Below are 12,623 nucleotides of genomic sequence, written 5' to 3'. Positions count from 1 at the left end.
ACTGCCGTGGAGCTTTCTGGGCAGCTGACTCCATTGACCCCTGGCTTGCAACTCTCAGGAAGTGAGACTTTATTAAAAAAAGCTCTTTTGGCAAGACAAGCTGCTGTGCCTGCTGGCACGCAGCACGTGACTGGGCTGAGGGCACGGCTGGGGCTTTACCCACGCAAGTCCTGTCTCAACACCGTCATTTCAGTTATTAAGTCAGGAGCTCATTTAGTGAGAAAAGCTATATTTGCACCTCTCACTCTATCCAACTCCAATAGCAAGTGCTGTGTGAAGATCATTACTTTCACTAATGACCACTCCTAGAAGCACAATTAACTGCATGCTCTATTATCCCTAATAATTATTATTTACACAGTAAATAATACAGACACTATAGGTTGCTTTTTTTCCCTGCCTAACTTATTCTGAGAAAATGCTTACCAAAGGCTTTATGAAAAGTTTTAAAGAATATATTGTTGGGGATTTTTTTGGTGATGATTATCTTGCTTATAGACAGAAAGTTGCTTTGGCCTGCATTGTCTGTTCCTATCTGTAATTTATAGCTACTTACACAGTTGTGTAACACTGGGAACAAAATAAGTAAGATGAGATAAAGATATAAATTTACCTACAATGGGGCCAATTTTGCCTATGAGTAATTTTAAATTACTCAAATGTACCATTTAGCTGAACATTCAGAAATGCTCCCAACAATATTTTAATGCCATCACCTGAACACTTCAAAAACATGAGGATATACAAATCTCTGATACCAATCTAATGAAAGCAGCCAATAAAAGACTTACAGTGCTATCCTCAAGTCATTTGATTCACAGAACACCCTTACTGACCTAAATTCAACCCTACTGGGTTGGGAGGTGCCACTCTGAAAACCATGCACTGACTTTCTTCAAAGTAGATTTTCCTCTTGTGTTTCTCCTCATATCACATGTTTAGTAACTTATTGTATCCCTAGGATTACAGAACCCAAAATGTAAAACGTGGAGCAGAGTTTCCTGAGTTCATAGAAATCCACTTGTTCTTCTTCACACAGTCAAAAAATTAGTATTTTTGATTTCCTGCAGAAATTCACCACTCTGTCAGCTGAGGAGCCTCCTCCCAGTACATTTTTCTGGGACATTTTCTGCATGGCTTAAATTCCACTGCAGTAGAGGATTTTGCCATTCTGAACGTATTCCATGATGACAGTGCAGGAAGGTGATTCAAGCCTGTTGCTCCTTCCTCTTGCCTCCCTCATTTAAAGCCAGGTGACATCAACAACAAGCTGGTCCAGGACCATTACATGGGCTAAGGTGAAAAAATTCATCCCAGATATGTTTCTTACTGTTCACTGATTTCCAGTATTATTATGCAAAGATAAAACCTTCCACAGATCTCTCCTTATATAAAATAGCTGTCAAATAGTATTTTTCCTCCTTTACCATCCTTAAAACACATATTACTGAACTCTTGACACATTATCTAAAGGTAGAATTTCTTTTTGAGTATTGCCTGAGGAACGAAAGCAGAGGCAAACCCCAGAATATTCTGAATGCTGGGCACTGCTGAGACTGTCACCAAAATTCCCTCAAACACTTCCATGCCAAAACTACCACTGCAAACCTCCCTGTGGACAAAGCTTGGATTTGTGTGGAGAAAATGTGATGTAACACAGCGGATTACACTGCAAAGAACATGTGCAAACTCTGCTGCTGCCAAGTTAGAATCATCTCTTCTCCTTACTTTCCAGTTTGTGCTTTTTTTCCTCTCAATGTGCCCTCACTGCAACACTGTTTTCCAGAGTTGTCATTCCTTCTTCCACTGTCTCTTCTACCTGGTCTTCCATAGGCAGGTCAGCCTTGACCGACCTTGACTGCCTGATACAGGACTCATCTCTTTCAGACTTCAAGTCAACAGCTGGAGCTGCCCAGCTGTATTTGTGCCTTAATGTTCATGGAAGGGAAATAGAGAAGGAATCAAACAGCATTTAGGGCAAGACATTTACTCAGTGGTCATTTAATGTCATCATAAATAAAAGCTTTCCTCAATCTATCTTTATTAAATTTTTAACCGCTTCTGCCTCCATTACCGACCTCATATTTTGTGTTTGTTTTTGTTGGAGGTTTTTTGAAAGTATCTATTTTGACTCAGAGCATTGTTAGCAGCAATGGGTGAACTTAGCTGGATAAAATAAGAGATGGCCTGAATCTTCACGTGCAGCAAAAATCAATGGTAAAGTTACCTGTATTTTAGCATAAGAAACAAAGAGCTTGATAATAGGTTTTAAGAAAACCATACCCAAGAGTAAAAATATCTTTCCAATTCCACATGCCAAAATAACGAAAAATGTAGTTTTGAGGTCAAAAGCTATTTTCTCATGGTTCTCCTTCGAATAAGGAAGACAATTCTAGTGACATGTGGTAGCAGTTTCATTTAGCATGAATGCCCTTGGCAGACAGCTACGATAAAGCACAGGCTCTGCTGCTGGAGCCTCAGGGCATAAATTCTCTGATTTTCTGTTGGTAGGTATGGTATAGTCTGATCTACTGGGTTTGGAGCTTTTGTAAAAATGAAATAAACAATCCTTCCTAAGCAGCTAGGTTCTGCTTCTTCCTTTCCACTTGGAAAACAAGACTGCATATAAATACAGAGACACCTAAATATATGTATACAGACAGATAACAGGAAAGGTCTCTGCTCTGACAGACAAGAATTAGGGAGCTGCAAGCAACTACTGCTAAGAAGATGACATTTCAATCCTCCTTTCCATCACTAATAGCTTCATATATTAATGGGGGGAAATGTATGGAAAAATCCACAAGCATATCTACTACAACTTGAGTTGTTAAATTATTTGGTAGGAAACTTCCAAATATCCATGTTCCCCAAAACTTTAAAGTTGTTTTCAAGAAGGCCTTTTTATATTCGAAGTGTTGAAACTATGAATGGTAAAAGGAAATGGCAGTAAATTTCTGTTGGCTAAATAATATGTGCATGCATGTATACATTATTCTTGAGACAATTTTTTTCATCTGAGTAAACAAATTAAAAATGTCAAGGTTCATTCAAGTATTTGTTAAAGAAAATTCAGTCTTTCATGTAAAAAATAAAATCTGTAAGAAAGAAGTATATTTTGCACTCTGCATACCTTTTTAAAGACTGTTCTTGACAGGAACATTGTGTCTCCCAACAACCCAGACAGCTGTACTTCTTTTGGATGCAAATATATTCCTCCCAAATAAAAAGAACCCTTCACCTGGCTACTACATCCATGTTCCCAATACCAACAGCACATTTGCATCTAGTCCTGCAAAGCAGCTCTTGTGCTAAAGTCTTATTTTCCATTACTTTTACTACTTCTTTTTTGTAGAATGTAATTTCTTCTTATGATTTCCACATATTATGGCTTACCCACCTGCTCTGCCAGACCCCTTCACCCCTTTTCTCTGGAGCAGCATGCAGTGCTTTCACCCCAGTGTTCTGCATCAGACAATCAGTCAAAAGAACAATAAAAATCCATGCCAAAATCTCTTGAACTGCTTTCAGTGCAAAGAAGTCTGAAATTTTCTTTCACTTCCTAAAAGAAGGTCATTGATTATATATTCAGGAAAAAGTCATCACACAAAGAAGAAGGTGAATTAGTGCCTTACTTTCTTGTAGTAAATCTCAATGGCTGTGTCTGTGCTGCAGCTCCATCCCCTGCTTTGCAGCATGTGCCCCCAGCCCTCCTCATCCTCAGCTGCATTCCATCATGGAGGGAAAGACCCAGAAAAAGCTCCTCTCAAGGAAACTTGTATGGAATCCCTGTCCCTCCCTGCTGGGGTTCTTTGAGGCCCTCAAAGCCATCTCTGCAGCTGTGTCCAGAGAGGTGGGTCTGAGCAAAGACCCTCATCTAGGGCTGTGGTGGGAATGTGGCTGGAATTTGGGTGCTGTCAGCAGCCTTGTAACTTTACTATCTTTTGAAGTGATGTTAGAATGTCCTATGCAGGTGTTGTATTGCACATGAAGCACTGCTTACACTGTTCTGGATGCAAGAAAATTGTCTACATTTTTTTTCTTTTATTTTTTCTTCATTCGCCCCTTTAGGTTTTACCCAGGAAAGGCCTTTTTGTTCCAAAAGTTTTACCAGGTCACATTCATAACTTCACTAACACTTATTAACATATAGACTAACATATGTTTACTTCATTTCCTCCATTGGCAGCAGCTGTGGAAGCGAGTGGATGTTTTGTGCTTTTCTGTGACATCTCTTCCTCCGAGACCCTTGGTTAAAGGTTGTCACCACATTGTGCCTCATGCTGTGCAAATGCAGTGAATGATACTCCAGATCAGAACTGAAAACAGTCCTCCTGCTGCAGAGCTCTACAACTCCCTGAAAGGAGGTTGGAGTCAGGTGGGGGTTGGTCTCTTCTCCCAGGCAACCAGCAAGAAGAGGGCACAGACTCAAGCTCTGCTAGGGGAGGGTTAGGTTGGATATTAGGAAGAGATTTTTTACAGAGATAGTGATCAGACATTGGAATGTGCTGCCCAGGGAGGTGGTGGATTCACCATCCCTGGAGGTTTTCAAAACGAGACTGGATGTGGCACTTAGTGCCATGGTCTAGTAACCACGGTAGGGTTGGACTCGATGATCTTGGAGGTCTCTTCCAACCAGGCTGATTCTATGATTCTATGATTCTATGATCCAGATATTCATGCAACAGAGGCCTAAGCAGCTTTTAGTGTCCCTAGGCACCTATCAAATATCAAATGTAATGCCTGTGCCATATCCCAACAGGAAAGGGTTCAGCTGGGACTTCTTCACTGGTGCTGAAAATCACTCAGCTAAATATCCATCCAGCAAGCATTATACCCATCCTCAGTGCCCTCAAAATCTTCCAGGAAATTAGAAGAAGAAATGCCTTTCTAATTAAAACTGAAATCATGCAAGCAAGAGCTCCACAGAAGAGTTCAAATCAGTAGTTCGGGTGTTGAAGGTCTCTATTTTGTTATTGCTCCATGACATCCAAGATCAATGCACTTTGCTCCAAGTGCTATCAAAGTATTCTCAAAATGCAAATTTTGCTCCTAGAGTAAGAGATGCTTTACAGTCCTCATCACAGCTCACACACAGAAATGTATGAAGTCTAATTTTACTTCCACGTGGGAAAGCTATCTAAAACATCAACACTGAGGGGAAAGGTTTTCTGCAGAATAGCTCCATGTAAACAGTGCTAAAACAGCATTAAAGTTGCTCTGAAGCTAATGGAATGCAAAACCAGCTCACTCAGTAACTTAATCTTGGAAAGCACTAAAAAGAACTATATTTAATGATGCTATTGTTCAGTTGGGATAATTTGTGTTTAATTTCTCAGGGAAATTCAAATCTTTTATCCCAAGCACTGATATTATTTTCTTTTTATATTTTTATCAATGGTTCAATCGCCCCTTAATCAAAAGACAATGCAAGAGGGAATATTTCTCATTCAGCAGAGCATCTCAACTAATTTTATGGTCCCACATGTGTGATCCCTCTGAACAGAAGTTCACACAAAGCCCAATTTACAGCATTCACATAACTACAGAGCTAAAAATAGAATATGCAAAATTCAGTCTTAGTGACATAACTCATACATGCCCATGGGGTTTGAACTGATATCACAGTTTGATTAAATACGCTCTAAGAATGAGTGCACAAGTATACATTCAGTATGAGCAGATAGAAAGAGAATTCTGTATACTTCATCCTGGAAATGGCTCCCTTAGGGATTTTTTTACTGTATTTATTTATGATTTAAAATGGGCTATGGAACAATACCTTGGATCTTAAAGTTCAGCTTAAGCTTGTTATAGACCATGGATGAAATGAACTGCTCTGATATTGGAGCTGTGATTCTGGTGGGGTCCATACTGCAAGACTTTACTTTATGATGCTGTTATAATAGCTAAAAATCACCATTTATTTGACACAAATAAGTTCAGGCAGTTATCTGATCTGCATCCAGCACAAAGGTGATTTCCAGAGGATTTCACCCATTTATCAGTTTCACAAGTCAGTCTCTGTGCAAAGCTAAAAAAGTACAGAAATGGTGAAATACTGACTCTTTTTAACAGGCACACATAATTGATTTCAGCTAGAAGAAAAATCAAAATAATATTTTGGCCATTTGAGAACTGTTATTGACCAGAAAGTTTTCAGTTAAATGAAATCATTACCATAAGAAAAAGAGTATTAAACTTGGTATTACAGATGCATCATTGGAAAGTCTGATGCCTTCCCATGCCTCACTCAGAAACCTAAATCTATTCTGGGATTCGGAGAGGGCAAACTGGTATGGAATTGGACAGAAACACTTTGGTGCTGGGTTTGATCTCAAGCATTTGCAATGGACAGCAAAATGCAGAACAAATGGAGCTCAGCTGCTGCTGCCAGTTACTCCTGACTGAACTACCAACCCACCTGCCTGCCTGCCACCCTGTGCCTTGGGAATGAGGAAAATCCTGCCAACACTGGTAACATTCTCTCAAAGCCCTTCCAAAGCCAAACTCCAGAGGGACAGCTAGGACAGATGCCAGTGACCAGTGTTACCACTGTAGCAGTTATCCAAACACAAATTTCGATAGGTACCTGTTATCCTTCAGGCCAATTTGTCTGTTACCTTGTCTTAGTCTCAGCTTGTGTACTAAGGTGGAGTTTTATTCAATTTCTCCAGAAGGAAGTACCTAACCTTACTTAGCCTGTACAAATATTAAAATAACAAAAATGTTCCTCTCCCCACCAGTGGAATGTCACAATGTCACACTGTCACACTGACTTGCCAGCAATAGTAAACTACTCTTGCTAGTTTACAAATAGGCAGATTAGATTCAAAAAGCCACTGCCATAAAATATCCACACTGAGCTATTACACAGCATTTACACCTGAGAAGGGAAAGCTCATCTCCCATTTCACCTAACCCAGCTGATTTTGACCTGGACAGACGACAGGAAAAGGTGAGACCCAGGATTCAGCTGGGAGCAGGTGCTGCTAGTTGGATGCTCACAGCTGAAACTGCTGCAGAGCTGAGTGAGCTCTGCTTCTCCAGAGTATCTAATTCCAAGGGGAAATGGCTGGCTCCAGCCTCAGCTGACTGGAGCTCTGTGTCCCTCCAGGGCACCAGGAGAGGTGTGCTCACACTGCTGCCTGCTTTAGCTCACAGCACCTTTCCGAGCAGGTGGAGGGTTTGCTGATTCCCTGTCCACTCGTGATGGAGGATGTGGCTCAAGCTGCCTCAGGGACTGGTTCTCCCCACATTTCCCTTTCCAGACAGCTTTCAGTGAGAACCCAAGAGTGAGTGCATGACAGCACAGATGACTGTCTGAAGGATGCCTAAGCTGTGGCATGACTTCAGACACTCATCCTGGCTGAACAACCCTCAGGGGCATTAATTTCCAAAATGCCTTCACCACAAACAAACTTTGTGTATCTGAGTTAGGTTTCTCTATGCATTTTTCTTGCCAGTGTGAATTGTTACTGATATCCAGATACTTACATAGCAAGAATTAAAGGTAATGTATTCTCCAACACTCAGTAGTATTTGTTTTCTGTGACTGTGTTTTAAAAGACTACTTTGAAAACAAACATGAAGTGCATGTATTATGAAAGCTATATAAAGGACAATAGATATTCATAAACTAAAAAAATACATCTATTTATTTTCAGTAATATTAAGATTCAGCTTGACCTTTCAAAGAACAAATCTACTGGAACTGCAAAAGTTTTCAGCCTCCTAATTAGTTCTGTACAGAAGAATCTAATGCCACAAGCAAACAGGATATTTCCATTTTGGCCTCCTTTACAGACTGAATAAAACACTTCTGGATGTAATTCACTTGAAACCAGAATGAATAAAGATTATTAACCTCTCTGATTTAACCAATCCAATTTGTTCTATTTGAGAATTAATTGAAAGTCCTTAGACATGAAAAAATCATTTTACACATATGAAGTCTCAGTGAAAACTAGTTGTGTTAGCAAATTTATCTGCACCAAAACTGGGCCATCCTGATCTAACAACAGCAGGAGATTTTTAAATGTCTCATGGGCTTGTACTTATAAGTACATCCCTATCCTTACAAGAAAGACACAAAATATATAGTTTCAACAGCACCTGTTCTCATTTTGAGGACCTCAGCAGTATTTAATGCTTCACAATCAACAACAGGATGTTAAGGAATTAACATTGCTAAAAGAATGACACCTCCTTCTGCTATGTTTCATTTCCTTGACAAAAAAGCCTACTCACCAGAATTTTTGTAGTATAAGCACTGTTGATAGCAATTGCATTAACCAGCAATTCCAGGGTTTTGGCAGGTATAGAATCTGGGTCAGGGATCTCCTTGTAGTGGACATCACCAACGTAGGCTTGGACGACAGTCATGCGGTTGGTTGTGAGTGTGCCGGTTTTGTCGGAGCAGATGGCTGTAGCATTACCCATAGTTTCACAAGCATCTAAATGCCTAACCAGATTGTTATCCCTCATCATTTTCTGAGGAGAAAAACCAAACCAAACCAAAATCAAAAAACCTTCAAGATTTGCTTCGACAGATTTTTAGCATCAGTTAAAAAACGCCAAAAGCTTGTGAGAACTTCAAGCTCACTGAACTACAGCTTTGATGGGGGCCCAATAACCAACCCAAACCCTAGTTACAGACAACCAAGCTGTGACTATCCCTGAAATAATTTTGCCTTTAATAAACTAAAACAGTTCCATCATTTTTTGCTGTATATATGCATTTTAAGAATAGCTAGAACAGCAAAGCTAAAGAAAACAAAGATAATGAGATTTTAAAAACATCATTATAGCAAGTATTTGACTTTTTCTCAATACTGTTTCAAATGTCAGGATATTATCTTGCAGCAGACAGAGGGATTATATATTTTGGGAAAGAAACTAGCAAATAAAACCCCACCACCAAACAAAACCAAACCAAACCATAGAAAACCTCATTGTCCAGTACTCTGTTCCACGGTGCACATTTTTCACAAGATGCACACTCATCCTGGAAATACTTGTTAGCCTTAATTATCTGTTCTCAATATTAGAAAAATGCTGTGCCCAATCAGCTGACCCTTACTGCCAGACAAAGCCTTATGCTCCCAGGGCACAAGACCAGCAGCTGCACCCAAAGTTGCATTGCAGTTTGATAAAGCAGAAGTAGATACACAGGTGTATGCTGAACACGTGGGATTGAGGACATGAGGAGAATGAGAAAGTATTTTAAATGCAGCTACAGGATTTATTAGCAAAATCCCATCCTTGAGATGTGCTCTTTCTTCCTTATAATGATGATGTTTGGCTACATACAAATCAAGCTATTCCTTCCTAAAGTCCATAAGATAATTTGTTTACATACTAAATGGAAATAAACTTTACAACATCTTCATCTAAGATTCCCAGAATGTTTAAATACGTCCCATCTGACTAACTTGCTAATGTAATCCACAAGTTCAGGATTTTAATCCTCTTTAATTTCCTAATAGAAGCATTTACATTGACTTCAAAGAACTTCAACTGTGTTTACATGAAAGCTTCAGTCAAAGTCCAATTTCTTTGAGAAGTGTTTCTGAAGGCTTGTTAAATCTTTGTACTATTGCACAAGAAAATGTGAATATAAAATTATTCCATATAAAAGACTGGACTATTCTCAGTACAGATAATGCTCAATAAATTCCTGTTTCCTTGCAAACTATTTAGGTATTTCTACTGCTTGATTATTTGCAGTAGTGCACTGTGTCATTTTAAAGAGATGTATTAGAACACATAAGTATTTATCGTTGAGTCAGAAATACTTTCAATATAAAGCAAAGTTTAACTTCAAAAAATTTCAATCTCATTATTAATTTGAGCACATTAACTTACAGGTCAATCACACCTGATATACTCTGAAGTCCAACTTGCTAGTAAACTCAACTAAACACCATTTTTCTCCCATGATTAGTTTTAATGTTTCTTACCTTTACAGAATAAGCCAGAGAAATAGTGACAGCAAGTGGAAGCCCCTCAGGAACAGCAACCACCAGTACAGTAACACCAATAATGAAGAATTTAACAAAATACTGAACATAGACAGGAGTGCACTCAGGCAACCACTGCTTCTTGTTGACCACAAATGTGTCAATGGCAAAATAGAGTACCAAAATTATGACAGTGATGGCAGACATCACCAAACCTGGAAAGAGAAATGCCCAATTACTATCAAACAAAACACAATTGAAAACCAGTGCAATTAGAAATTTATGTTGGAATTTCACATTATTTTCTTTTTCTGTGTGACTTTTTTCACCAGTACCATGAAGGTAATGATAAATTTTACAACGTAGAAAAACCACTGCAATAATACAATTACAACAGCCATACATTCCAGTGCATAAGGAAATAGTGAATTCTAGGGAAGAGCTGAATCATACTGCAGCAAGCTTAAGCAGCATCTTACTGCTGCCTTTCAAAGTTCCTAGTCAAGGCAGTTCACCAGTTCTGCTGTAGCTTAGGCTAAGTTGTTTCAACTTAGTTATTCACTTTGCCTGCTACAACATTCATCTGTCCTTTTAACCTCCACCTTTTACACATTAGTAGTCTATCAAACACTCACCTTTCTTTTAAACAATCATATCTTAAGCTGCTTGAGAAAATGAGTCTTAAGTTAGTTAATGTTGCTCTATAAAACACTTGAGAAAGGCCCAGGGATGTGTCTGGGTAATGCTGCAGAATGAGCCACAGAACAGGTTTTAACTGGTGTTTCCAAGGCTTCCTTTATCAAAGGGAGATATGCAAACAGTGCATATTTTTATGAGAAGATCTTCAAAAGAGGTAGTGACACTAATGAATTCACAAAAGATCCTGAGGACTGAATATACTCTCCCAATGGCACAGACTGCTGGGACAACACTTTCCCCCCCCAGTTTTGCTCCTGGATTTGAGTATACAAACAAAAACTCCATTAGAGCCTCAACTTTGCCTTGCTATGATTACTGCTCTTTGGCAGGTTTCTATGAAGCAGCTAAGCCTGCATTTCAGAATAAATTAATTTCTCCCTAATGAGATCATGCAGGAGAAAGAGAATGCTGTGAATTTAGTGTCTTGACTGCAGTTTAAAAAAATTGGTAAGCTGCAGGATGCTAAGGGTGACAGGAAACAGATGAGTCAGGGAGATCACTATATGCCAGAGGATAAAGGAAAATCCATTAAAATATTGTACAGGCAAATACTCATGACAACACAAGACATTCCCATACATTGCCCAATGACAAAGAAAAACCAAATGAGGCAATGATTAATTAAATTCATGTTACTTGCCACATTATGGTTAGAAATTCCTATACAATTACTTTAAAAGTGATGTTCACATGCCTGACAGAATACCAAAGAGAGCAAGAATCAGAAGACAAGGTAGAAAGATGCTTAATCTAAGAAATTAATAACCATGGGAAGCAAAGGAGAGAAGTCTGAGGAGCATGAAACTGGGCAAAGCATGAAATTGGATATCAAAGAGATGATAACCATAGATTTCAAATCACATGCTGTTTAGGCAAAGAGAATTGGCATCGTGGGGTTATGTGACCAACAAACTTGTAATGAACTTAAAAAGGGAATGGGAAGGAATAGGAGGGGTAAATATCGCACTGGCGAAGAAGGATAAGGGAGAAAGAACAGAGGTAAAGCGAGGAAGTTGTTGTAGGGTCTCAGCCAAGGATCTGGATAGAGATCAAAGTCTCTTTAGTGCCCCTAAACACAAATCTGATGAACATTGTGTTATTACAGAAGATTTCCACTTTCTACCTACATGTTGGAGCAGAAGTGCAATGTCTAACAGTAGAGACCAGATGGCTCTAGATACAAGAGTCGACAGATGTGTCACATTGGATAGAAGGCAGGAACATGGATATTAAGGGAGAACTGAATGATTTCAGAATCTATAAGAGGGAAATACTATGTGAGTGATATTTTGAGATGATATTAGAGATTCTGAAACTGTGTACTCAGAAGTTCTAAGGGAAGAGGAAATTAAATATGTCGCCACTGTACTTGTGAATATTAACTATGAGAAAAGATACATTTCATTTTGATTCAAATATTCATTACAATCTAAGTTTCTCAGAGTTTCCAGCTTCTTGACAGTCTAAGGTAATTTTCAGGTGAATAAAAGATCTTCAACACCACATGCTATCCTCAGAGCAGTTTCCTGATGACCCATTTCCAAGCAGCACAGCAAAAAAGGTCTGTCCCTTTAAGAACAATTTGCTCTGCAACCCTTTGGTAACACAGTGGTTTGGGGTCAGTCATGCAGCCATACCTGCTTTGCCTATCTGGACTGCCAGCTTGGTCAGCTTTCCCTGAAGAACAGATTTTTCTTTCTTGTGCATGTTGGATTTCTTCTTGTCTTTGTCATCTCCCTCTCCCCCTTCTGCGCTCTTCAGTGGCTGCATCTCCATGGCAGCAGCCCCATCCTGCTGCTTGGCTGATAATGCAGAACAAAACTGTTACTCCAAAGCTATTCTTCATTCCGTTTATCTCAGTGTTCATACTTACTGAATTCAACCAGCAGCACCCACTGCAGGGCCTGGTTGTGACACAGGTGACAATTCCCACCAGAATTACCCTTGGCTCCTGTGCCAGGC

At 39.3% G+C, this 12,623-nt stretch overlaps 1 protein-coding gene across 6 annotated transcripts in view; it reads right to left on the bottom strand.

Moving 5' to 3' along the window:
* The window catches only part of LOC103806491 (plasma membrane calcium-transporting ATPase 2), a 173,073-nt gene that overhangs the window by 61,796 nt on the left and 98,654 nt on the right, over window positions 1-12,623 (bottom strand). For all 6 annotated transcript variants that reach the window (XM_009079186.1, XM_009079187.1, XM_009079190.1 and 3 more), the window contains 3 exons: window positions 12,299-12,463; window positions 9,963-10,177; window positions 8,251-8,493 (listed from right to left, as the gene is read on the bottom strand). In XM_009079186.1, the coding sequence (XP_009077434.1) occupies window positions 8,251-8,493; window positions 9,963-10,177; window positions 12,299-12,463 (623 nt within the window). The remainder of the gene's footprint in view (window positions 1-8,250; window positions 8,494-9,962; window positions 10,178-12,298; window positions 12,464-12,623) is intronic.

The sequence above is a fragment of the Acanthisitta chloris genome, unplaced genomic scaffold, assembly GCF_000695815.1.
Source record: "Acanthisitta chloris isolate BGI_N310 unplaced genomic scaffold, ASM69581v1 scaffold3427, whole genome shotgun sequence".
Taxonomy (NCBI): domain Eukaryota; kingdom Metazoa; phylum Chordata; class Aves; order Passeriformes; family Acanthisittidae; genus Acanthisitta; species Acanthisitta chloris.
This window is presented reverse-complemented; position numbering and strand designations above follow the sequence as displayed.